This window comes from Telmatherina bonti (genome assembly GCF_933228915.1).
Source record: "Telmatherina bonti genome assembly, chromosome: 2".
Classification (NCBI taxonomy): domain Eukaryota; kingdom Metazoa; phylum Chordata; class Actinopteri; order Atheriniformes; family Telmatherinidae; genus Telmatherina; species Telmatherina bonti.
In genome coordinates, this window is record NC_136620.1 from 39,129,417 (window position 1) to 39,156,487 (window position 27,071).

Genomic DNA, 27,071 nt, shown 5'->3' on the forward strand with positions numbered 1-27,071 from the left:
TGCACACCGGGGGGGAGGTGGAGGCTTTCTCACCAGATGCACGGCAGGATGCGAGAGGGTCAGAGAGAAAACTAACAGGCCAAAGACCAGCCACAGGCGGCCCCATCAGAGTCACAACTTTGTATAATGACAGACAGAGGTCACTTCTGAATGTAACACAAACAGGTCAGGAATACTTTCTGGAGCTGATGAATGTTCTTAGCGGCTCCGTTATGTTTATGTGTGACATGGAGTGACGTACCTGTGTGTGTATTGCATCAACTTGGAGCTGATAGAGGCAGATTAAATGTTTTTAATGAGATAAAATCTATTTATCATATCATAGGAACGCAATAAAGTTGTATTCATAGTTGTACACCTTAAGCAATGATAGAATTAACGGTGACGGATCAGCAGAGCCAAGGACAAACAAACGTACAACGTGGAAGGTAACGTGTCTGCATCGTCGGTGTACGTCTCGTGTTTGTGTGTGTGTGTGTGTGTGCAGTAGAAGGCTCGTTCAGTGGAGCAGCCCAGACTCCTCGTGTACTTTTATACATCAGTTTGAGCTGTGATGTTAACATGCCCCCCCCCCCCACCGTCCCAGTGTTTCCTAAATGCCTCGACTAAGTGCCCAAATGTTCCTACTTCTTTTCTGCACTGCTGCATATTAACTGTTGGATGCTTCAAGATGGACTTAATGCTTCTTTTTCAGTCTACATCTGGTTCAGCATCATCACCACACTGAACAGCACTTCCAGGTAATCAGACCAGGTCTGACTGGTTAGAAGACCAGGTCTGACTGGTTAGAAGACCAGGTCTGACTGGCCAGAAGACCAGGTCTGACTGGCCAGAAGACCAGGTCTGACTGGTCAGACGACCAGGTCTGACTGGTCAGACGACCAGTTCTGACTGGCCAGAAGACCAGGTCTGACTGGTCAGAAGACCAGTTCTGACTGGCCAGAAGACCAGGTCTGACTGGCCAGAAGACCAGGTCTGACTGGTCAGAAGACCAGTTCTGACTGGCCAGAAGACCAGTTCTGACTGGCCAGAAGACCAGGTCTGACTGGCCAGAAGACCAGTTCTGACTGGTCAGACGACCAGGTCTGACTGGCCAGAAGACCAGTTCTGACTGGCCAGAAGACCAGGTCTGACTGGTCAGACGACCAGGTCTGACTGGTCAGACGACCAGGTCTGACTGGCCAGAAGACCAGTTCTGACTGGTCAGAAGACCAGTTCTGACTGGTCAGACGACCAGGTCTGACTGGTTAGAAGACCAGGTCTGACTGGTTAGAAGACCAGGTCTTCTAAGGTTAGAAGACCAGGTCTGACTGGTTAGAAGACCAGGTCTGACTGGTTAGAAGACCAGGTCTGACTGGTTAGAAGACCAGGTCTGACTGGCCAGAAGACCAGGTCTGACTGGTTAGAAGACCAGGTCTGACTGGTCAGACGACCAGGTCTGACTGGTTAGAAGACCAGGTCTGACTGGTCAGACGACCAGGTCTGACTGGTTAGAAGACCAGGTCTAACTGGTCAGACGACCAGGTCTGACTGGTTAGAAGACCAGGTCTGACTGGTCAGACGACCAGGTCTGACTGGTTAGAAGACCAGGTCTGACTGGTCAGACGACCAGGTCTGACTGGTTAGAAGACCAGGTCTAACTGGTTAGAAGACCAGGTCTGACTGGCCAGAAGACCAGGTCTGACTGGTTAGAAGACCAGGTCTGACTGGTCAGACGACCAGGTCTGACTGGTTAGAAGACCAGGTCTAACTGGTCAGACGACCAGGTCTGACTGGCCAGAAGACCAGGTCTGACTGGTCAGAAGACCAGTTCTGACTGGCCAGAAGACCAGGTCTGACTGGTCAGAAGACCAGTTCTGACTGGCCAGAAGACCAGGTCTGACTGGTCAGACGACCAGGTCTGACTGGCCAGAAGACCAGTTCTGACTGGCCAGAAGACCAGTTCTGACTGGTCAGACGACCAGGTCTGACTGGTCAGACGACCAGGTCTGACTGGCCAGAAGACCAGGTCTGACTGGTCAGAAGACCAGTTCTGACTGGTCAGACGACCAGGTCTGACTGGTTAGAAGACCAGGTCTAACTGGTTAGAAGACCAGGTCTGACTGGTTAGAAGACCAGGTCTGACTGGTTAGAAGACCAGTTCTGACTGGTCAGACGACCAGGTCTGACTGGTTAGAAGACCAGGTCTGACTGGTTAGAAGACCAGGTCTGACTGGTCAGACGACCAGGTCTGACTGGTCAGACGACCAGGTCTGACTGGTTAGAAGACCAGGTCTAACTGGTTAGAAGACCAGGTCTGACTGGTTAGAAGACCAGGTCTGACTGGTCAGAAGACCAGGTCTGACTGGTCAGAAGACCAGGTCTGACTGGTTAGAAGACCAGGTCTGACTGGTCAGAAGACCAGGTCTAACTGGTCAGAAGACCAGGTCTGACTGGTTAGAAGACCACGGCAGGTGCTACTGTAACACTACAATGTACTATAACACTACAATAAAAATGCAAAGCAGATAAATCATCAAGAACTCAACTAGAAGCCACAGTAAAGACAAATAAATGATGCTTTTTGTTGGAGGAAATGCTGTGACCACGTCTTTAATCGTTGTGTGAGAAACTTGATTAAAAGTTGTGTATTTTACTGGTGTTTGGATGCATTATGGTCAGCTGTACATGTCATTCTGTGGTCCCTGCAAATAGCCTCTCTAATTTCTAAGCATAAAAATAAATATGATAAATTTGGCAAACTGATTGCACAAATATTACCTTTACTTTTTTAAAAAGTACAGTCATTGTAATACATGAAATATCAGATAAACTGCAGTGTTGCAGCCCGTCCACTGGGTCATGCTGTGCAGCTGATTCATGGTGGCAGGAAAAACTACAGGCTTTCTGCAGAATATACATGCACATTTATTTCTATTTACATCTTCATACGTTTATTAAGGTGACACGTCAGATTCTAGCAGTAGTGAAGTACAAAATATCCATATACATAACACACAACAGAAAACACGGTGATATTTACATAAAATACTTGGCATCGAGGCAGATTACAGTCGTACAAAATAACTCCAGCTGCTAGTAAAAATGACAACATGACTGAGCAAACATATAATTATTACACCTCTAACAGTAAACAGCAAAACAACATCAACTGTGATGTCTGATAAACAAATCTGACATGAGACCGAAGTATTTACCAGGGAATTGTGCTTCTGTGCTCATTTTTATGTGTACAAAAAAAGTAAAGAAACGACAGTTTAAAACTGGAACATTTCACAAATATTTAATATATATTAATATTTATGATAAAAAGCCCATATCTGGCAGGTAGGAGAGCTTTGGAGTAAACACGTTTGTTGTTTCTGAGTCTTACATTCAAGTTTGGGTAAATTTCCTGCAGGACATTAAAACGTTTAAAAGAAAAGAAGTTTTAGTTTGACAAAGATCCGGTTCATCTTCACACATCGTTCAGCTCATTTTAACCTTCAGGGAGAAATAAATCTTCAGCATCTGCAACGTGGCAGCGTGATGATTCCCATCCTGGTGTTGGGTTTAAGGTCAAAGAGGCTGGAAAGCGTTTGTGCCAGCGGCGCCATCTTACTGGGAAACTTAACGAAGGGTAGTGTTACTGTGTGATCCTTCAGCAGCAGGATCTCTTCTTCTCTGAGGGGCTACTGACCAGCTGGACCGTCTTCTCCTTCTCCCGGTCCTCTTGGTCCTTCAGAATTCTGAGACATAACGGAATAAATCAGTTCAGCTGTGTTGGACGTCTCCGTGTGTCTCGGTGCGTACATGTGTTCAGCTGCTGCTGCTGCTGCTGCGTACGAGCTCACACATGTAGTTCTGCTGTCTTCAGCTCCCATACAGGGATGATTTTTAAAGCTGTCTGAAGTATTTGTCATTCTGCGACGTATACGAGGCCGCGCTGTGAGGAGCACTTGGAAAAGACGACCATCCTGCTGAGTCAGGCTGGATAATATCCACATGTGTACAAGTACGCAGACATCTACTAGTGCAAGTATCGCACCACTTCCACGACTAATCTAAAAGTAGATCAGAACTTTTTTCCCAGTTAATCTACAAAGTTTATTTCTGGTGAGTGGCATGCAGGTTCTGCAGTCAGAGCTGTGCTCTTTCTGGAGCGATAGTTTAGAATCACTGTAGTGGAAATCTAGTGGCGTTCATGTAAATTCATTATTTAGATTGTAAATTTTTTACCTCACAGAGGTTAAAAAATAAAAAGTTAAAGCACATTTTTTATCTAATCTGCAGAGAGAGGAAAATGAATTTTCCTGGCTTCTGTTAACATGAACGCAGCATCATATCTGCTCCTCCGGAACCAAACGGCGAAGCAGCAAACAGACGGCTGCAGCTGATCTTTAACCCTTTAATGCACCGCGTCCACCACAGGACTCTACACATGCATGAGTGATGAAGCTACCTTTGCAAAGAAGCAACCTGAGTGGACATTAGTGAGTCATGTGACCACTCCCTGAAGGATAAATAAATAAATATAAACTACTCACAAAAAGTTAGATATTCAGCCTCAGAGTGAAATGAATGTAAAAGTGTAAAAACATGTTTCACTGATATCATATCATTAATGTACGACGCTTCGGTACAGTCATGATGGAAATTCATCTCAACATCAACATTAAACCATTAAGGTGTAAAGCGGCATGAAAAAGACAGTTTGGACACAAGCTGCAGGAACCAGAACATTTACTGGTCCAGTCGTGGTTCCGACGCTTGTTTTGGTTTCTTTTTGCTGAATCATCGTGTTAGAAAAGAGTTTGTTTAGAATAAAACAGACGGACAAATTAATTTCACTTATAAAAATTCATCTGGATTTCAGCTCGCTCTGACATCATACAGCCAAAAGTTTGGACACACATTTACCATTGGATTTAAAGGGAAACCTTTGACTGGTGGTGTCCATAAAGTCTAAATATTCCTAATATGTGTGATAGACTGTAATATGAATTTTCCTCAATGAGAAACAGGAAAAAATAAATCATATAACTGTATTTTTATTAAATATCTAATAGGGATGGAAAAATCAAATTGAAAAATCAAAAATCAGATTTTTTGCTTCACAATTTTAAAATTGATTTTTTTGTTAAAGTTTTTTTTTTTTTTTTCCTTCAAATAAATAAAAATAATCCATTATAAATTATTGTCATTTTTATAGTTTTTAATGATCTTATTACTTGTCTTCTTGGGCCTTATAGCAGCAGAATGATGGTCTGGCTACTGTGTTGTTTTTTTCCCCTCAATAAAATCAAGAAAAATGACGAGTTAAAAAAAAAAAAAAGTTTTATAATTTTTGTTTTTGACCTACAAAAATCAGCAATATAAAAAATAGTGAGAATGGCAGTTTAAATTGAATCGGCACCCAAAAAATTGGAATCAAATTGGGACAAAAATAAATTGTCATAGCCCTAATATGTTATATTAAATACAACATTTTAACTTGTAAATATGTCGTATAATAGATGAAAATAAGCTAAGTAAGATTTAAAAACACCAAACACAATGCTTGTTTTTTACTAATTCCTGCATTAGAGGGTTATATGGAGCCCTGCCCCCCCTCCCTGTGCTGCCAGAAGCAGGTCCTCACCTGGCTAAATGAACCATGGACTCCACGACGTTGCATCCAGAGCGCGCGCTGCATTCGTAGAAGCTCATCTGACAGTCCTAAAACAGGAAGAGATAAATAAAGACGAGGAAAAGAAGGTAGAAGAAGAGATGATCTGTCTACATCTTTTATATTTTACAGAACCAATCTAAAAACAGAAAAATAATAAATATCATGATGCTTTTCAGTGAAACTTCAGGACACGTCGCTTAAAGAATTTTTTTTTTTTTTTTTTTTTTAAAAAGACAAAAAAAAAAAAAAAGGAAAATTAATGATTTAAAATAATAAAACACAAAACTTCAGTCAGATTGTCAGGAACGTTGATGTGGAACACACAGACCTTGGCAAGTCTTTCCCCCATCCTCCTCTGGACTTCTCTCTGCACGTCTTTGTCGGTTTTATTCCCCAGCAGCATGATGGGGATCTCCTCACCTGCTCCTTCCTGCCAGGGAGGAGAAAAGGAGCTGCGTGTCGTCAGAAGTAAAGCAATGGCTCTGTTTTTTACTAAATCCAGTGCAAAGTGGAACAAAGTGAAACAAAGTGGAACAGAGTGAAACAAAGTGAAACAGAGTGAAACAAAGTGAAACAGACTGGAACAGAGTGAAAGAGTGGAACAAAGTGGAACAGAGTGAAACAAAGTGGAACAGAGTGGAACAAAGTGGAACAGAGTGAAAGAGTGGAACAAAGTGAAACAAAGTGGAACAAAGTGAAACAGAGTGGAACAAAGTGAAACAAAGTGGAACAAAGTGAAACAAAGTGGAACAGAGTGGAACAAAGTGAAACAGAGTGGAACAGAGTGAAACAGAGTGGAACAGAGTGAAACAAAGTGAAACAAAGTGGAACAGAGTGAAACAAAGTGGAACACAGTGAAACAAAGTGAAACGCAGTGAAACAAAGTGGAACAAAGTGAAAGAGTGGAACAGAGTGAAACAAAGTGAAACAAATTGGAACAGAGTGGAACAAAGTGGAACAGAGTGGAACAAAGTGAAACAGAGTGAAACAAAATGGAACAGAGTGGAACAAAGTGAAACAGAGTGGAACAAAGTGGAACAAAGTGGAACAAAGTGGAACAGAGTGGAACAAAGTGGAACAGAGTGAAACAAAGTGGAACAGAGTGAAACAAAGTGAAACAGAGTGAAACAAAGTGAAACAGAGTGAAACAAAGTGGAACAAAGTGAAACAAAGTGGAACAGAGTGAAACAAAGTGGAACAGAGTGGAAAAAAGTGGAACAGAGTGAAACAAAGTGGAACAGAGTGAAACAAAGTGGAACAGAGTGAAAGAGTGGAACAAAGTGAAACAAAGTGGAACAAAGTGAAACAGAGTGGAACAGAGTGGAACAAAGTGGAACAGAGTGAAACAAAATCGAACAGAGTGGAACAAAGTGAAACAGAGTGGAACAGAGTGAAAGAGTGGAACAAAGTGAAACAAAGTGGAACAGAGTGGAACAAAGTGGAACAGAGTGAAACAAAATCGAACAGAGTGGAACAAAGTGAAACAGAGTGGAACAGAGTGAAACAAAGTGGAACAAAGTGAAACAAAGTAGAGCAGAGTGGAACAAAGTGAAACAAAGTGAAACGCAGTGAAAAAGTGGAACAAAGTGAAAGAGTGGAACAGAGTGAAACAAAGTGAAACAAATTGGAACAGAGTGGAACAAAGTGGAACAGAGTGGAACAAAGTGAAACAGAGTGAAACAAAATGGAACAGAGTGGAACAAAGTGAAACAGAGTGGAACAAAGTGGAACAAAGTGGAACAGAGTGGAACAAAGTGGAACAGAGTGAAACAAAGTGGAACAGAGTGAAACAAAGTGAAACAGAGTGAAACAAAGTGAAACAGAGTGAAACAAAGTGGAACAAAGTGAAACAAAGTGGAACAGAGTGAAACAAAGTGGAACAAAGTGGAACAGAGTGAAACAAAGTGGAACAGAGTGAAACAAAGTGGAACAGAGTGAAACAAAGTGGAACAGAGTGAAAGAGTGGAACAAAGTGAAACAAAGTGGAACAAAGTGAAACAGAGTGGAACAGAGTGGAACAAAGTGGAACAGAGTGAAACAAAATCGAACAGAGTGGAACAAAGTGAAACAGAGTGGAACAGAGTGAAAGAGTGGAACAAAGTGAAACAAAGTGGAACAGAGTGGAACAAAGTGGAACAGAGTGAAACAAAATCGAACAGAGTGGAACAAAGTGAAACAGAGTGGAACAGAGTGAAACAAAGTGGAACAAAGTGAAACAAAGTAGAGCAGAGTGGAACAAAGTGAAACAAAGTGAAACGCAGTGAAAAAGTGGAACAAAGTGAAAGAGTGGAACAGAGTGAAACAAAGTGAAACAAATTGGAACAAAGTGGAACAGAGTGGAACAAAGTGAAACAAATTGGAACAGAGTGGAACAAAGTGGAACAGAGTGGAACAAAGTGAAACAGAGTGAAACAAAATGGACCAGAGTGGAACAAAGTGAAACAGAGTGGAACAACGTGAAAAAGAGTGAAACAGAGTGAAACAAAATGGAACAGAGTGGAACAAAGTGAAACAGAGTGAAACAAAGTGGAACAGAGTGAAACAAAGTGGAACAAAATGGAACAGAGTGGAACAAAATGGAACAGAGTGGAACAAAGTGAAACAGAGTGAAACAAAATGGAACAGAGTGAAACAAAATGGAACAGAGTGAAACAAAATGGAACAGAGTGAAACAAAGTGGAACAGAGTGGAACAAAGTGGAACAGAGTGAAACAAAGTGGAACAGAGTGGAACAAAGTGGAACAGAGTGGAACAAAGTGGAACAGAGTGGAACAAAGTGGAACAAAGTGAAACAAAGTGGAACAGAGTGGAACAAAGTGAAACAGAGTGGAACAGAGTGAAACAAAGTGAAAGAGTGGAACAAAGTGGAACAGAGTGAAACAAAATGGAACAGAGTGGAACAAAGTGAAACAGAGTGGAACAAAGTGAAACAGAGTGGAACAGAGTGAAACAAAGTGGAACAGAGTGGAACAAAGTGAAACAGAGTGGAACAAAGTGAAAGAGTGGAACAAAGTGAAACAGAGTGGAACAAAGTGGAACAGAGTGGACACGTGTCTGTCTCTTACTTTGACACTGGTCAGCCACTGTCTGACGGCTGTGAAACTCTCCTCCGCAGTGATGTCGTACATCACCACCACTCCGTCTGCTTTACGGACGAACTGTTTAGTGATGCTTCGATACCTGAAGGAAGGAAGGAAAAAGTGGAATAAAGCACAAACCTCCTGGTGCTTCAGGTGCTGCAGAAAACCAAAAGATCTTCTCTTGATTACCACTGGATCAATTATAAACATGTGTTAATCTGCAAACAGGGAAATCTGTGTGTTTCTGATCTTACACACCATCTGTTTGAGCTAAATGTGACATAAAACCACAGATATAACTGAAGACATGATTTAATGGTCAGAAGAACCACAGCTTACTGGCTTTTCCCACGTTTTGCTGTGGACTGTGTGCTTACCGCTCCTGTCCTGCTGTGTCCCACAGCTGCAAGGCCACCTGGCTGTTATCCACCGTTATCGTCTTCACACTGTAGTCTATACCTGCACATGGTAAACAAGTCGTTCAGCACTCTGTGCATTTATTATATTCATACACAAAATTACAAATGATAAAATAGAAAAGAATTTTTAAAAAATATGAGAAAACAGCAACATGTGCAGTAAGTTTTATACTGTAATCTATAAAATCTCAGGAGAAAAACTGTTAATATTAAAATGTTGGACAGAGATACAAACTGGTTTACAGGATTAAAACAAATAAGATTATAAAGGCTAAATATTGAAAATAATACATTAAAAAACAGTATCTGTGCTGCCTTGAAAGAAGAAACGTTCTAATTTCCTTTCTGACATTAATAAAGTACTTTTATTATTCAGGCAAAACCTTTTCAAGGACAAACTAAAGTATATTATTAGCTTTATTAGCAGTGTCTGCGTTGGCAGACAGGACATATTCTAATAACCCGAATACAGTCGAGCTTTTATTTCCCCTGTTTACCAAACCAAGTTAAAATGATTTCATAAACATGGCTGAAAGGGCTCCATCAGCAGATAACAGAGAAAAGGTGTGAAGACTGTGAACCATGAGGGCAAATTAACCATTTCATTCCAATCTGGTAGAAACGTGAAATAAAATCAGTCACATACATGTACGTAGGATGTACATGTATGTAACGGCAGATGATCCAGGACTCTGTCCAAAAGAAACAAAGCCCACCTAAACATCCAGTCATGAGAGGAACGCTGCTTACAGCAGGTGTACGATCAGGTTTATTCTGAAGCCAACAGAGTTCCTTTCATAATCTCTAAACCTCATGAGCTGAAAAAAATCCTTTTTAATGGGAAAAAACTAAATGAAGATCAACCTGAACCAGAATAAAGCTAAAGAAAATAAGAAAAGGCTTCAAGCTAGTCATCATCTCCACATTAGTTTCATGTCTGTCTTTCTTCTTTAAAAAAAAAGCCATTAGAAAAACAACAAACTCAAATTTATTTAAATAAAAAATATTGAAATTTGATGACCTGTTAAAATGTAAGATCCTTTAAATTATGTATAAAGTTAAAAATGATCGACTACCCAACAGCATCCTAAAGCTTTTCCAGTTAAGAGTAAATTGAGGCTGAAAGGAACAAACATGCATAAAAAAATGTTTTTAAAAAAACAAAAAATGTAAAAATAAACGGCAAACATTTTATTTCTAGGAGTTCAGCTCTCTGAACACATAAAAACATATCAATCAGTAGAAAAAACTAAAAGCATGAAATGATTCAAAGATTTAAGTCTACTTTTTAAAGAAATATATATGGTATATTGTGATTTATAGTGTATATTTCCACTGTGTAAGTTTTATTGTAATAAAACATAATGTGTATTAATATCAGAGATCCTGTGGAAGTTTTAGGGTGTTTTTCATAAGAGCTCAACGTCTTCCAAACCGCTTTTCAGAAGATTGTTTTGTTTGTTCTAACAAATATTATGGTTTTAAAGTTTTTTTTAGTCAGAAATAAATCCAAATAATAGTAATAACAATAATAAATAAATGTGTGAAACCAGTCATCACAACGAACGCCTGGATGTGTTTAAGTTTTACGGCGAACAACATCCTTTGCATCAGCAGATCCTTCTTGACATCTGTTCAGGGTGGTGACCGCCTGGTGGGTTTTACAGCAGTGTAAGCAAACACAACACCTTCGGGCAACAACGGCGACGACTTATTCCACGTGTCGGCTCACAGGAGCTGGCAGGAGTCCGTCTGCGCTACACGCTACACACTACATGCTACACGCTACCTACCCACGGTGGCAGAGGTGCCAGGGTGGAAGCTGCCGTCACAAAACCGCTGCAGCAGGGAGGTCTTTCCGACGCTCGAGTTCCCCACCAGGACGATCTTGAAGAGGCGGTCCGGTGCTGAAGGAGCGCCTTCCTCCTGAGCGAACAGCAGAAAGGAAGACGTGTTTTTATTCGCCGGTTTTAAACCACAGAAGAATAAAAAAGACAGAACGTCCGTCTGCGTCCTCACATTGATGCTGGTCTCCTTGCCAACGGGCTGACCCCGCGGAGATGTGGGGATTCGCTCCACACTTTCCTCTGACTGCTGCGGGCGAACCGGTGATGCACACGGGTAAATATCACTCATCACCAGGTCTGCAGCATCTTCGCTGCCGGAGTCTTCCTCCTCTTGATTATAAACGTGAGGAAGGTTTTGTGACTGACAGTCGTGCAGCAGGTGGGGGAGGTGGTCTTCCTCTATTGATATGATCCTCTGGAAGTGTCCCCTTCTCCTCGCTGGGAGAGATGGCTGGTTTGGCCCGTTACCGACGCTCTGCCTGGCAGAGCTGGAGGTCAGCTCCTCCTCATCCTCACTGCAGATGACATTACAACACTCCTGCAGCACGAGGCAGCTTTAAACAATCCGTGTTGAAGGTGTCAGATCTGCATGGTTTACCTTCTGAAGACGTCTGTGTGTTTCACGGCGTCGGCTGAAGGCCTCTGCTTCAAGCCCGATGAGTTCCTGCCAGGATTTGGTTTCTACGGCGTCAGAAGATGAAGTTTGGTGTGTTTAATGTGGCAGGAAATTTCATGAGGAATGCAACATGCAGAATGAATCATGACACACACCTGATAACACATGTCTCTCTCATCCCGCAGGTTTTTGTTTATTTCTCTGGAAAAGAGACACACAGAGGACACGGTGAGAGCACGACCTTAACGCTCAGCCTGGTTTAACGCGCTGAATGCTTCTGCTCGTCTTACAGCAACATCCTGCTGCTCCTCCAGAGTGTAAGAAGCAAGACAACGTGCGCAGAGTTCAGTTTGTATCTGCATAAAAGGCACCGTGTCAGGCATAAACCTCCCAAACCCGTCCAAAATGTGGGTTTAAAATAACTGGACAGAAAGTCAAACAAGCCTTTACAGTCTGATCTGATTCCTGTTCACAGGTTGACTGTTTCTCCTGCTGCCTCCTCGAACAGCATCTCACCATGACGGGACTTTAAAGGGATGCTATGATGGTATTTGGAGTTTTCTGAGCTTTCTACAGTGTTACAGTGTTGAATCCTCATCAGACATGTGAACGACACTGTTTTTTATCACCTAAATGCATGTTTGAGTTTCAGCACTCTCTCCGTTCGGTTTCCATGGCGACAAAAAACGTGTCGCTTTAGAGAGTTTTTTCTACGTGGTAATCCTTGTGACGTCCCGGGGGATAAGGTTCGGGGATTGGTTACCTTCTACTGGTTAACAAGGGCATGTACAAATACATCAGGCGGGTGGAAAACGTGGGATAAAGTTATTCCCAACGATGGCTGGTGAGTTTACCAAAGAGAGACATCCTGCTGCATTCGTTGCTGTGGGTTGCTGTTTTCCACTTCGTTTTCAGGCTCTGATTCAGGTTCCAACATGTAGGGCTGTATGCTATGTGTTGACATGGTATTTTGTTTTTTTATTGAGTTCATATGAGCCTAATCCTTTTGTTATGATATGTTACAATGACGGTGAAAGCAGGTGCGGTGCGCGCTCCTGATGTAGTGCAGTGGCGGGAGGCGGGGCTTAATGCAGAAGAGTCTCAATCCACTCGTTTTGCCCACAGGCTGATCTGACAGCCTACGGAGAGGGTCGGTCTGAAGTAAATAAAGCCATTTGTGACAATAACTCCATCAATCCCAGCCCTTCTGGTCTCAGAAATAAAAATAAATTAGCCTGAAATGCACATAATAGTTCCACTTTAAAGGATGAGGCACTGGCAAAAATATCACTTTTTTTTCCTTCTTCTTTTCAATCTGTTAAATGTGAGTTATGATGCATGCAGAGGTGCAGAATCTATGTTACTGACTGTAAACAAGTCAAAGCAGCAACAGAAGCCGCTGCACTTCCCCCCCATCTTGAAGACAATTTAACCTTCATAAAAATGTTTTCCTTATAAAACTGCATTATTTTTCCCAAACAGAAAAAAAAATCATGCCTACCTGTTTCAAAAGCACATCTTTCTTGTTTATTGTTGTAATAAATCATGAAAAAATTTCAATTCATTGTCTTTTGCATATATTTTGTGAATAAAAAAAAAAACAAAAACGTATTTACAGCTTTTCTTTGGAACTTTTTACAGGTGAAGATCAGGGCTGTATTCTCAACACGACCTGATCGTCCTGCTCCGTCCCCGTTTGCATCTTTTACTCGGTCTGCATATCGATTAGTCTGGCGGACGATCAGAGCGATGATCACTTCGGTGAAGAATCACTCAAACATTCCCCTTCAGACCCATCGTGTCCTCTAAATGTGGCGCTGCAGGTTCACCAGCAGTGAACCGTGTTGCTGTATTCCAGTGCATTCATGCGCCGGCAGCCGTCGAGAGGTTGCAACAATCAGGCGCCTGAACACACCGGCAGCATGTTGAAGGTTTAGACATTTGGACACGTTTGAAGATGGAAAAGGGGAAAAAGAAGATAATAAAATTCACAGGCGGTGTTTTCTCATCTTTCTTGTTGCGACCTTCAGTCTGAATCACATAATTAACCAGTTTAGAATATTTTACTTGTTCACAGCGAAATGTTCTGGACTCATGTTTCCACTCGCATCCAGCTGAACGATGAGACTCGATCCGCTGTGTGAATAACCAGAGCTGCAGTTCCAGCAGGCAACTGGAAAACTTCACACATGAATGATGGGAAAACTGCATGAAACCAGTTTTGATCATTTATTCTGCGTTTAGCAGCTTTAGTTATTCAGGTTTGTCAAAAGGAGCCGAAGACAACGTGACTTAAATTTTCTTTTAAATTGAAGAGTTCAGCAGAACTTGGAGGAACCAAGCTGGGAACTTTCCAGGTTTTATATCCTGGACTGTAATTAGAATAAAAACTTTCTCCAGACATTCAGCTGAAAATGGAGAAAAAGACGTGAATATGGACGAGTGCGAATGTTCAGCAGGTGGGAATCATCACTTTGGCTTCTAAAGTTTTTATTTCTTTTTACTTTTCTTTCCAAAGATAATGAATTTCATACGCAGTGAAATACATCAGAGTAACTAACATTACCAGTAGTAGCAGGTGATGTTAGTTCTTTAAACAGATCCGTACCTGAAGAGGTCCAGCTGTTTGAGAAGACTCGCTCGCTCTCTCTGCAGTCCTTCAGTAACTCGGTATATCTCCCTGGTAAACAACCACCACATCATGATGATAAACAATCAGAATATGCTCCGTGTTCAACGACAGATTGGAGTAAATTCAGCTTTAAGATCAGAAGACTGAACTACATGTAGCTTAAAGCAAACATCCCGACGTCACCGAGACGGGAAAGGTTTTTATGCCTCAAACAGAAATATCTCAGATATTCCAGCTACCTCAGGTCATTACTGAAAACTAAACTTCACATGCAGGTAACATTATTCATGTTTCACTCTTTCAGAGACATCTTCCTGTCCTCTGCAGAACACCTGACCCGGCGGACCGGGGGGGTTTTAGGGATTATTTGGTGTCTTACGTAGCATCCTTGTCTGCAGATGCCGGCTGCAGAGCCGGTTCATTTGTCCTGAAGCGTTAAATCAGCTTCACAGCCGTGTTTAACTGTGAGGCATTTAACACATCCATCACTCACATCTCCTTCTCCTCGTGGAGTAACGTGGACTGCTCCTGCAGCAAACGCAGCTGTTCCTGCGCCAGGATCAGCTCCTGGCTGATGTGCTCCAGCTCTCGGGCCAGTTCGTCATTTGTCTGCTTCAGCTTCACGTTCTCCACTTTGGTGACGTGTTGCTCACTATGAAGCTCCTGGCACTGGCTTTCCAGCTGGAGACGGAGAGGCACACGGAGATGTGAGGAAACAAGGTAAGCACAGGAACCAGGAGGTCTTACAAGGGTTTGTCTCTGACAACCAGAACTGAAGCCTGGATATGCCCAGTTTCTGTGTTTTCATTCAATATTTCCTTTTTGTCAGAGAAAATTTGACCTGGGTGAGTCCTGATAGCACACATTCACAGTACAATCCCAGTACCTGTGCATGAAATCTCCTGATCAGCTGACAGTCTACTGTAACGCACCGTGTTCACACTAAATACCCAGACATCTGACACTGTGGTCAGCAAGTTGCAGAAATCAGCATGGTCTGACTGTAAAGCTGCTGCAGGCCTGGTGTCACTGCATGGCTGCTGGCTCTGCACAAACCCTCAGCAAACTGCTGACATCTCAGCTAAAGACCACCAGAAGGAAAAGACTTTAATACAGCTTTTGAGAGAAAAGGTGCAAGTCTCTACATGGAAGTGTGATAAAGCCTATTATCACATATGTGGTGATTTTATTAATACAAGCTTTGCTTCTCACTGGGGAAACATTGATAAGACCACATGTGGCAACGTCAGAGCATCTATAAATAGAGTGTCAAAGGAAAAAGCAGCTCACATGGAACAGTTGTGTCCTTTCTACAGGTCAGTCTCCTGAGAAAAGCTGAAAACAGCTTCAGAAAACCTGGGAATCATCTCTCATCGCCACTTTCAGTCATCACAAGCAGTGAGGAGTGGCTCAGGACTTCAGGAAGGTACGGTGAATGTATTTATATAGAAGAAAACTCAGCTGACTTTTATGAGTTTATTAGAGATATTTAAATGGGTGAGTTGTTAGCAAAGCGCTGCTTAATCACTTTATTCACTTTTCACTGCTTCTGTTATCAGTTATCCTGTAGGATGTTCTCCTATCCTGCTGGAGTTTATCTGTGGTGCTTTAAACGTGCGCTGTGAGGGAAGCACGTCTCTGTATTCCTGCTTACCTTCCTCTGCTTTCGGAAGAGCTGCTCCAATTCCTTCTCCTTACTGGAGAGCTGCAGCTCCAGCTCCTGACTGCGGAACAGAAACCGCTCGTAGTCCTTCAGCACGGGTTTTAAAAGATGCAATGAGACGACACACGAGGAAATAAAATCAAGAATGAAAATACTTTCCTGGCTAATTGAGCAGAAGCGGGTGTGGGAGAGTACCTGCAGCACAATCCGGTCCTTCTCACTTTTTATTTGCTGCTCCATTTCCTCATACAGGCGCTGGATCTCATCATCATGTGTCGCTGCTTTCCTGTGTTGATGATATGGAGATGTAACAAAAAGCCTTAGAAGTAGAGACATCCTGGCAGAAACAGCTGATTAACACAAAACCACGGTGAGAACAGGACATCTGTGGCGACGGGAACCCGTCGGAGAGACCAGGACATGTTGCAACCTCCACATCGACTGAATATTATGTTCATGCACCTAATGAGAGCACTTTCCATCTCCTTCTTCTCTTTGTTGGCTTCAATAATCTGCGATGTCACTCTCGCCAGGAAGTCCTCAAAATTAGACAGGAGATGTGGTTCGTCGCGGCGTAGCTGGGCCCACAGAGTCCGCACCTCCGCAGGGCTGATGGGACAGAAGTAAGGAGCAGATGCAGACTTTAAACAGAAGAAATGAAATAATGATGCATTTATTCCCTGGCCATTCTTTCTCTCTTGCAGCGTTCTTACCTCTCCTGTTACGCAAACCAAATAATTATCACCTACTACAACTAAAAGACACGTAAGGCCCTTAGTTTCATGCACTCATCCCACTCGTGGCTTTTCTAGGAAACATCTGCAGCTGTTCAGTCGGTCATAGTTCCTGTAAGGCTGCTGGACACTCGGCCCACTCATGAACGTGTTACAATCCCACACAACGTGGTTCCCCACGTCTACCGTCACCAAACACACAGAATATAAAGTATGAGGAAGTTATTCTACAGTTTCTTCTTGAAGAAAAGCCTGGAGCTCGTAAGACGTGCAGAAACATCTAGAGCAAAAATATCAATCATAAAAACGTGAACTTATCTCAGAGGACTGAGATATTTATTTATTTGGACACTTTGTCATGTCCAAATAAACATGACAAAGTGAGATCCTCACACAGCCACACCTCTGTAAGCAGACTGGTTTCCATACACTGTTTACATTGCAGTAAATGTTGAGAGAGAGGCAGACTAAATAATCTCTTTAAAGTGTTCTGCTGTCATTTACCTTTCGTCCGCTAACATGGAGCCCTTCAACAAATATGTCTCTGAGTGGGAGTTTGCCACATAACATGGTAAAATCCTGCAGATATAACACTGGCGAATGCTGCCAGGTATTATAAAGACACAAACTGGAATGTGAAAGTCAGACTTGCAGATCAATTTTCCTACAAAGCAAACAGAAAAAAGTTCAGAATGCAGGAAAACTGACCCAGTGAAGCTTAAAAATAATGTGGCTATAAGACAGGTAAAGACGGTAGTGACAAGATTTTATATTATTTACTTCTAAAATAAGTGTTTTCTCATTACTAATGGAAAAAACATAAGTAAATAATTAAAGTAAATAGATTAAGTGTTGTAACAATGATTATGAACATTTCATCACAAATGAAAGTTTTTAATCGTAAGAAGTGGAAGTGCGTGTGAGGTAAATGTTAGGAAATCCATTACGTCCTGCAGCTCTGGCCAAATCGATGCCAGTTTGTGCCGCACAAGCTGATGCGTTTCAAAATGTCAGCGTGGCCAGGCAGGAGGAAGCCAACCGACTGTTCATACGGCATCCACCTCCATTACGCTTCACTTTCACCGAGTTTCCCGTTAAAGGTGAGTCAACTCATGATTTCATACGACATCGTTACTTTCTACGTTTCAGTCTAAGAAAAGTCTGACCAACACGGAGGGCCAGGTAATCGTGTAAAAACGACTAATACAGAGCATTTTAATGATATATTGGTATTCTAAAAGTTAATTGCCATGCTTGGAAAGCAGTATGTGGAACTTTAAAGTGTCCAGGAGGAGGACAGGAACAAGTGGAAACTTGCAGCTGGTGTTTACTTTGCACAGCTGACGGCAGTCCCAGGCTCTAACTGGAAGTAAGACACAAAGTGTGTTGAGATGTGAACACATTAAATACTCACTCTTCCAATACGCTGTTGGCTCCGAGGCTCTCCATGAGCATCGAGAAGTGCTTCTCCTCTTCATCCTCGTCTCCTTTAGCTGGGATTTCCCCCCACTGCGACTGGTACAGGACTTCCGGCAGGCTGGCGGGCGCCCTCCCCCCTACGTCGTCTACCACAGAAACACTCTGGCCAAACAGAAACGCGCCTACAAGCGGAGACGGCAGGCTTTAATAAAACGAGCATATAATGATTTACCGGTAACGTTTAGAGCTGAAACAGAGTGAAAACATACTGAACCCTGAGGAGAACTCGTCGAGGGTCAGGTACCCGTTTCCATCTGAATCGAGGGTGGAAAATACGTTCTCCAGCTCCTCCGCGCTGAGAGGAAGCTCACCATTCAGTCTCTGCTTTACAAACACAAAACACAGCTTGGAAAGAAGCAACTTTCAAGGACAACAGCTGTAGCTATAACAACTGGCACGTGAAGCCGCCTCGGCACAGTGGCCACGGTGGGCTTCAGGAAAGTTGCTTCGCATAGATAAGATAGATAAGATAGATAGGACTTTATTCATCCCTAAAAGGGAAACTCAATAAAAACACACTTCCACCTCTCACAAGTGCGTATTAAAAATAAATAATAAATCAGGCAGACATAGGTTAAAATCACAATAAAAACAACATAAACCAAATATTTCCACACATTTAAACCTCACTGGTCAAAGTAAGACATTTAGTCCACGGGTGCAGTTCCAGTGTCTGATAAGCAGAGTCTGACTGGACACAACGTTTCAGGTGTGACGGATTCTTAACCAAGACGTTTTGTCCAAATAAACATGACAAAGTGAGATCCTCACACCTCTGTAAGCAGACTGGTTTCCATACACTGTTTACACTGCAGTAAATGTTGACAGAAGGCAGCCTGACAATCCAGAAAGGCTGTCATCTGCTTCACACCATCAGCTGTTCTTATTAAATGTGTTATCTAGACCCAACATATGTTATAATGTCAGCAAACAGAGGAACTGTAAAGCGATCCTGTTGTTGGTCGTGGTGTGAAACGGACTTTCAGCTGTTCCTCATCAGACTAGATTCACATTAAACCTGCTGTTTTAAGCTGGAATATCAGAGATAGAGGAAGACGTATCAGGTACGGCGGCCCACGTTTAAGTCCGGTTTGTACACTCCGGTACAGATGGACACACGGCGATGAGAGGAACTGGACAGCCGTCTAATTTCCAACCATTATCATAAACACCGGATCAAAGCTCGTCCTGCATGTTTTTATGCTCAGAGCGAGAGCCTAGAAGTGCCTCATCAAAAGGATCAGATGAATATGTGAGGGCCGGTGAATCTGCTTAACAATGCAGCATGACAAAGCTCCCATGTGTCTCAGCCTCTTCTGAGCCGCTCTGACCACGGCGTCCGTCTCCTGTTCCACATCATTAATGAGCACGTAGAGAAGCACCGCATTGTGCTCTGATGAAGAAAAAGCCTTCATCTCTACAAAGCAACAACAATGTGAAGGTACAAAGTGGGGAAACACTCCAGAAAGAGCAGAAACGACAGATTAGGAGTTCTTAGAGTTGGTGGGAATCATGCATTTGGTTTTTATCTGCAGTATAAAACACATCTAAACCTAATCTAACAGGAAATCAGAGATGTTTAAAGTAAATTACAACAATAAAATATTCAGCACACTTGTTTTAAAACATCTAAAGTTAGTCATTTCTGTCACCTGCATGTCCTGCTGGGTGATGAAGCCTTTGCTCTCGATGTCACACATCTGGAAGAAGTCGCGGGTTTTCTCCAGGATGGTGCTTTGTCCCACTCCCCGCTTCTGTGAGCGCACCTCTGTGCAGCTCCCGTGCCTCTGCCATGCGGTCTGGGTCACAGCGGCGCCACATGGAGCAGCAGAAGCTGCCATCTTCTCTGCGACGTGTGTGTTGATATGAGACCGTTTCCAACGTCCTTCACATGAGGCAGGCGCAGGAAGAGAGCTGGAGGAAAGTGAGCTCAGACAAGTCGAGCTTCAGGCTGTCGTGCATCCGAGGCTTTCACCAATGTCACTGATTTTCATCTCTTAGCAACCACCTCTTTAATTAGGAGATGAAACCTATGAGAGACACAGGAGAGTCCTCAGTTACCGCAACTTGTCCGCTGAATAGAAATAATCACAACACTGCTGCATGTTTAATATCAACGCATTAAAAAAGGAGACTTGTCAGAGAAAACTCTGCTGGTTTAAAAGGAATAAAAGGTCAGTGAACGCAACATACTTCATGTGGATATAAGCAGTCAGTTTCACACCTCAAACAACCGTTGCTCATCTTTCCCCGTCATTCCCTGAGACTAACGTCAGCTGACAAGCAAACCCAAAGAAAGTCATAATATGACCAGGATGCTATTGATTAAAATGACTCTATGCAGACCACAGACCTGCAGCTACTGGTTTGGAAGAGCGGCTCCCACTTGTGCATCGAAGCTTTGCTTGGTTGATTCGTGACGTGTGTATGTGTGTGTGTGTGTGTGTGTGTGTGTGACCCAAATGGAGACGGTGGACAAACATGAGGACATAACTGGCAGGTGGACAAGGATCTAAGTAGAATCCATCTCCTCCCTTCATTAAGCTTTTTATCGGGAACATTTCACCTAAACTGGTGTCAGAAATTCCAGATGTCTTTAAACACCTTAACTTTTTCCTCTCAGCTATTTTTTGTCAAAAAAGGTGACAGTTTCTGCTTTTTTGTTAATTATTTCCTCTATGTAAATGCATCACACGATGAAGTTCGTCAAGGTTTAAAAGCATGACGAGCCTCACGAGGAAAGACTGCAACAGAGTGACCAAGAAGACACGAGGCGGCGTGTACCGGGGAGGGAACAGGAAAGGGAACTTTGATGAACGGCTGTTTATACAGAGTGATTCAGGGTTTTAAAGCCTCCGGGACTAACTATGCATTTTATTATTTAGCACAGAAGGTGTTTGTTGCTGAAAATGGGAAACATATCCAGTCTAAACTAACAAACAAAAACTTTTACATTTCATTGGTGGCTTCATTTTAAAGGAAACTCTCACAAACTGCTAAACTTCCAGCTAGGAGATCCTGTTGCAAAGTTGTTCTAATCAAAGTTCCCAAATTCCCCATCACACTTCCTAACTGACTCAAAGCAGAGAGGTTAATGACTCCTCTGTGGAAATGTGGGAAGTGTGCAGGTGCATCGGTGACCTTGGACCAGACTGTAACAGAAGGCTTTTTAATTTGCATTTGAAACACTTTGTCCAAATACTACAGCTTATCTTTATTTCTATATTTTAGTTTGGGTTTTTTTTTTTTTTTTTTTAAATGAACCCAACGATCCATAATTGCCCAAAGATCCTGGGTTTAACTGCAGGGGTGGCCTGCTTTGCATTCAGCTTATCTGTTTCAGGGTTTGACACATAACAGCTGTTGGGTCCAGACCACAATGCTGCTGATTGCAGTCGCAGCATTGTGGTTTGGAGCATGAGAAGACAACCCACTTCTAGCTTCCTGACCACAACAGGGGGCTTTCTTGATTATTTTGCAGACTAACAAACCACAAAATTCATGTGCAAAGTCACCTTTCCACATTATTATAAAACCTGGCAAAGATCAACTCAAGAAAAAGACACAGTTAAAAGATTTCCATGTGTTTTTTGTTTGCATTTTCTCTCCTAAAACTCTTTTAAACTTGCCCACTTAGATGAATGAACTGTGTCCATGTTCATGTTGCAGTGTTTTTCTTTTGCACCTGTATCTTCATATCTCGTGTTTGCGTGGAGTTACGTGCACATTTATTATCCTGCAAGCATCTGCTGAAGACTCAAAAGCTCATTTAGATCTGGTAAAACAAGAAAAGCCACAACAATGAAGCGTTATGTCAACATATGTGACATGAAGAAGCGTCCCATTACCTGACACGTGTTCAGAAGACAAGGAAAAGGGTAAAAACAGAACTCTACATCCAGGCACAGGTTCTAGTTTAAAGCAACTTTAAATAAAAACACCAGCTTCCTCTACTGTTTGGAAACTTCCTGTCAGCAATAAAACCACCTCGTCATTGCCCTGAAACTGAGATAAACCTTAACTTTTACTTTCTAAGGTAGCTCAAAGTACTTCCTTGTGAGTATTTCGTGGCAGATGCTGAGCTGAAAGTGCACGAGAGGGGTTAAAAGTCAGGTACGCACCTGCTGAAGTTGGAGGGAAACATGGACCAGCCGCTTCTTGTCTTCTTCTCTCTTTACTGGTCTGAGAGAGCGCAGGAATTTCACCAGCAGCAGCGCTGCCAGGCGAACACGGAGGGAGGGACTCCAGCCGGGTCAACAGCGGTCGCCATGGCGACGCTAACAAGGAAGTCTGCCGTGCCGCGACGCGCCGCGTCGCCGCGCACGGTAAACCCCCCACAGGCGCGTGCGCTGCCGTGGAAAACCCTCTGGTTACACCTCTGTCATGAAGTATGAGGAAAAAGTTACAAGCTAAGATGTAAATGCTAAGTTGTTCCTCGTAAGATAACAAAGGAGCGCGTGCAACTGGTGACGTAACTATTTTTAAAGGACATTTTAAAGCAGGCAGGGGCGGACTTACCATTAGGAAAAACTAGGGACCCCATTTCTGCAGGGCCCCATAAAACTTGTCATACACTTATGGTTATTTATTACTCACTTACTTATTACCAACAAAAACTGTTTTTGATTAAAATGCGTTTGCTAAACTGGCAGCAGAATTATTATATTATGTGTGTCTCGGCCCCCCCTTCAGTCTCCACCCCCTTCTGGTATATAGGGCCGTGCACTGATACCTAATGTGATCTGTGTGTGTGTGTGTGTGTGTGTGTGTGTGTGTGTCTGTGTGTGTGTGTGTCTGTGTGATGTGGTCAGTGAGTTGATCTGTAACTTAAAGAATGACTCGTCTCAATAAATGATGGGCTGGTGGGCAACTGTGGTCCACGAGTGGCCTGCAGGCTCTAGAAGTTTCTCTGCTGCAACCATAGACTGTACATAAAGAGATGGACGGAGCCTCCGTGACGTCACCCATAGATTTCTGAGGAGCTGAATTGAAGCTCAGTGGGCGGTTCCTACCATCACCATGTTGGCAGGGGCATGCGTGTCGTCTCTCCTGGAAAATGCAAATATGGGCAAAGAGGTGGAGCTGAGAGGGGGGCTGTGAGCGTCATGGTGGATGATTGACATCGAGCGAACTCCGAGCTTTCTGTAGCTAAAAAACTAACTGAGCTAACCCCGAGATAACGGGAGCTAACCAGCTAACAGAGGTAAGCAGACTAAAGCTAAGTCACGTTGTTAACTGGCTAAAAACCGTGGTTGTTCTACGTTCTTCTTACTTGACTTACTAACTAGTTTATTTTAATATAAATGGGCCGTCAGTTTATATTACTGCTATATTTTATTACAACCTTTGAAAAATAAGTATTTATTATTTTTAATGAAGGTTTAATTATTTTTTTTATTTAGTTTGTACATCTTTTTGGGCCCCTATCAAGTCATGGGACCCTTAGAATCTTCCTAACTTCCCCCCCATATGGCGCCTCTGCAGCAGGGAAACTTTCAGAACCTGCAGCACACCGAGTCTCGAGGACCGGAGGTGGCCATCCCTGTTTGACCAGGATTGTCTGCACTTGTCAGTAGCTTTAATCTCATGTGTTACTGCAGAAAAACGACATGTGTTTCTAATAAATCTACTTAATGTAACTAATCCTGCTCCATCTTCCAGCCTCTGGTCCTGACAAATAATTTATAATTCATTTCATATTGGAAAACTGTTGTGACAGTATCTTTTTTTTTCTTTTTTCTTTTTTAACACACCTTTAAAAAAACATTAACATCAACATTGTAAACTGGAAAGAGCTGCCAGCAAGACTTCTATTTTCTGCTTCTACTTTATACGTCTCTGTTTATAAGTATATAACAATGAGCAGAAAAAGGATTTTTGTTTGTTTTTTCTGTTTACAAGAACAAATTTTCACCCTTAAACAAAGTTGCAACTAGAGTTTTGAAAAGACTCTGTCAAGTAGCATGCTGCCTAAGGTGTAATAAAGTATAAATGAAATAATATAAAATGAAAACATAATCAGCTCAAGCCAAAAAAATGGGAATTCCTCATTTTTGGATTTTTTTGGAAAACACCCATATATATATATATATATATATATATATATATATATATATATATATATATATATATATATATATATATATATATGGGTGTTTTCCCAAAAAAAAAAAATTACATGTGTGTAACCGCAAAGCCTCCGTTTTATATATATATATATATATATATATATATATATATATATATAAAACGGAGGCTTTGCGGTTACACACACATATATATATATATATATATATATATATATATATATATATATATATATATATATATATATATATATATATATATATACATATATATATATATATATATATATATATATATATATATATATACATATATATATATATATATATATATATATATATATATATATATATATATATATATATATATATACATATATATATATATATATATATATATATATATATATATATATATATATATATATATATATATATATATATACATATATATATATATATATATATATATAAAACGGAGGCTTTGCGGTTACACACATGTAATACCACCGTTGCACAGAGGAGGGCAGTATAGGACCTGTTATGGATTCACTTACATAAACTGGGGGGGAAAAAAACACATTTTTCCATCATAAACCAGGAGACTTGTTTAATAATCTGCTTTTATAGAAGTAATTATTCCACTTATTGACTATTAAATATTCTGAAGTTTTTTACTCTTCATCTGGCCTGTTATAGTCTTTAAATGCTGCAGATGAGTTTGGCTACACCAGGTTTAACATGCCGGGGAAGAGTCTCATAATCTGCCATCAAACCATAATTGCAGAGCAGCCGAGCAGGTGTGAAAGCGCTCTCCTATGCAGGCCACTTTTGTCACACTTCCCCATTTCAGACAGAAACTACATGAATGTTCCACATGTGTGGCAGCGATGAGGACCCTCGAGCTTTTTCAAGTTGCTTTTTGAAAGGCTGATTTGCAGCAAACAGATGTGCATGAGGAGATGTTCCAGTTGAGATTTCTGAGCCAGATGTGTTTACACTGGGGAGGGTGGAGTGATGAGCATTAACACCACACACACTGCTTGTGCAACAGAAATAGTTTCTCCTAATCTTTTGTATTTTTTCTGCTGGATAAATATAAAAATACATAATTTCTAATCAGGGTGAAGCGGTTCTTTCTTCTCATTCGTCCATGTGTGCTTGGAGATATACAAGACTATGCACAAGCTCTGAAGCTGCAGCAAAGTTTTGCATCTTAATGATTTCTTGCAGTCATTTTCAGCAGTGGAGAGATAAAACTAAAGTTCAGAGGCTCGTGCAGCCAGTGTCACCACACTGCTCTGGTTCCAGGCCTTGGAAGGACTGACATCACACTTGGAGAGCTTCATTCTGCTCTGCATCTCAGAGCACGAGGGAGTGTGTGTGGCCGGGGGGCTTGGAGTCATGTGTGCCACTGCTTTAGTGGGCTTTTGCTGTTTCTGGGACTGTGCTACGCGGTTATGATCAGCGATGTGTCTGCCTGGATGCAGCTCTGCGTGTGGACATTTAAATCCTCTGCTGAGACTTTCTGGGTCTTTTTATGCATCCTGTCTGAGATTTTGTCTCAAGAGGAAATTTATTGACACTTTTTAAACTTTTATCAGAGATATTCAGACTGGACGGATCCAGTTTAAAGTCCTCTTCAAAGAGTCTTAAGTTAGATCATTATTGCAGCGTGTCTGCTTGTATTTTCTTCCACCAGGCTTCATTTACCTCTTTGTGACTTTAAACTCCTTATTTTTCATTCATTCGTTCATCATCCTAACTGTTTAGTCCGATGAAGGGTCGTGGGGAAGCTGGAGCCTATCCCAGCAGTCCTTGGGCTAAAGGCGGGGTACACCCTAGACAGCTCGCCAGGCCATCGCAGACACTTATTTTTGTTGTAATTAAATAGTTGTCTTTGCATGAAGTGTTACCTGTGAACTGGTGCCAGAAATTCTAGGTTTTTAAGAAATGTTACCTGAATTTTTATTATTTTTTTTAATCTAAGGTGCAGTATTGTATTCAGCACTTGCCTCTGCTTGAGTTTGCGTGTGTATGAGAACCTCTAGGTGGCGCTACGTTAACACATGTCTACATGTGCTGAAAGCATCCAGTTCGATCCGTGTAGGCTTATTTTGCTGGAAAAACCTTTTACTATCGAATTTATGGATGGTTTATCTTCTAAATGACTCAATGGTCGGTTTATAATCAGCTAATTTAATGAGTGAAAAAGAAAAAGGAACAGGTGCTATTTTTAGACCTGGTAACCTGAGCAGAGAGGAGCTCATGTTGCACACACTGGAGGTACATTATGCAATGAGCAAAGTGGAAAAGTTGATTTGTTTTTAATGTGTTGTTGTCTGGGAGCTCCAGCCAAGTTAATTACCGTTGCAGCAAAACACCTCGTTGTGCACAATTCTGTCACAAACAACCTTTTTTTCTTCATGATCTCCTCACGTCCCCTGTGATTCCGGTGTATTCTGAAATTCCAGTGGTGAAAGAGCTGACCAGTGGGACTGGTTTTATGGCGGTTGGCGTGTCGTCATGTGGCAGAGCTGGCCTCAGACTGTTGCAGAGTTGGAAGCACATGGTGTGCATGCAAAGCAAGCATGCCGATGGTATCGCTGCTTATCACACGGAGGCTTATTGTGCAAGACAAGCCATTACGTGCTCCATTTGCAGAGCAGCTGCTGGTGCTTAAAGCTTGGAGAAACCAGTTTGGGTTCCCATTCCCTCCCAGGACCGGTCCGGTCTTTCCTCATGAAAAATGCAGGTTTTCTGTCCTCCTGCAGCTCGGCTGCCTCAGGAATACATGGAAATGTTTGCTTTGCTGAACTGGTTTCTGTCAGCCCAGTTTCCACCAGCTAGTCTGTTTGGTTTGCT

General features: G+C 42.0%; 1 protein-coding gene across 1 annotated transcript; it reads right to left on the bottom strand.

The window, feature by feature from the left end:
• Positions 1-3,640: 3,640 nt before the first annotated feature.
• Positions 3,641-19,961, bottom strand: cracr2aa (calcium release activated channel regulator 2Aa; the record flags this gene model as incomplete). Its single annotated transcript, XM_079258263.1, has 17 exons — positions 3,641-3,728; positions 5,621-5,697; positions 5,979-6,080; positions 8,716-8,830; positions 9,108-9,189; positions 10,943-11,075; positions 11,169-11,511; positions 11,595-11,677; positions 11,768-11,813; positions 14,221-14,292; positions 14,738-14,925; positions 15,899-15,994; positions 16,103-16,193; positions 16,370-16,516; positions 18,056-18,242; positions 18,330-18,441; positions 19,773-19,961. 17 exons carry the CDS (start codon positions 19,959-19,961, stop codon positions 3,641-3,643), a joined length of 2,151 nt encoding a protein of 716 aa, XP_079114389.1.
• Positions 19,962-27,071: the final 7,110 nt, after the last annotated feature.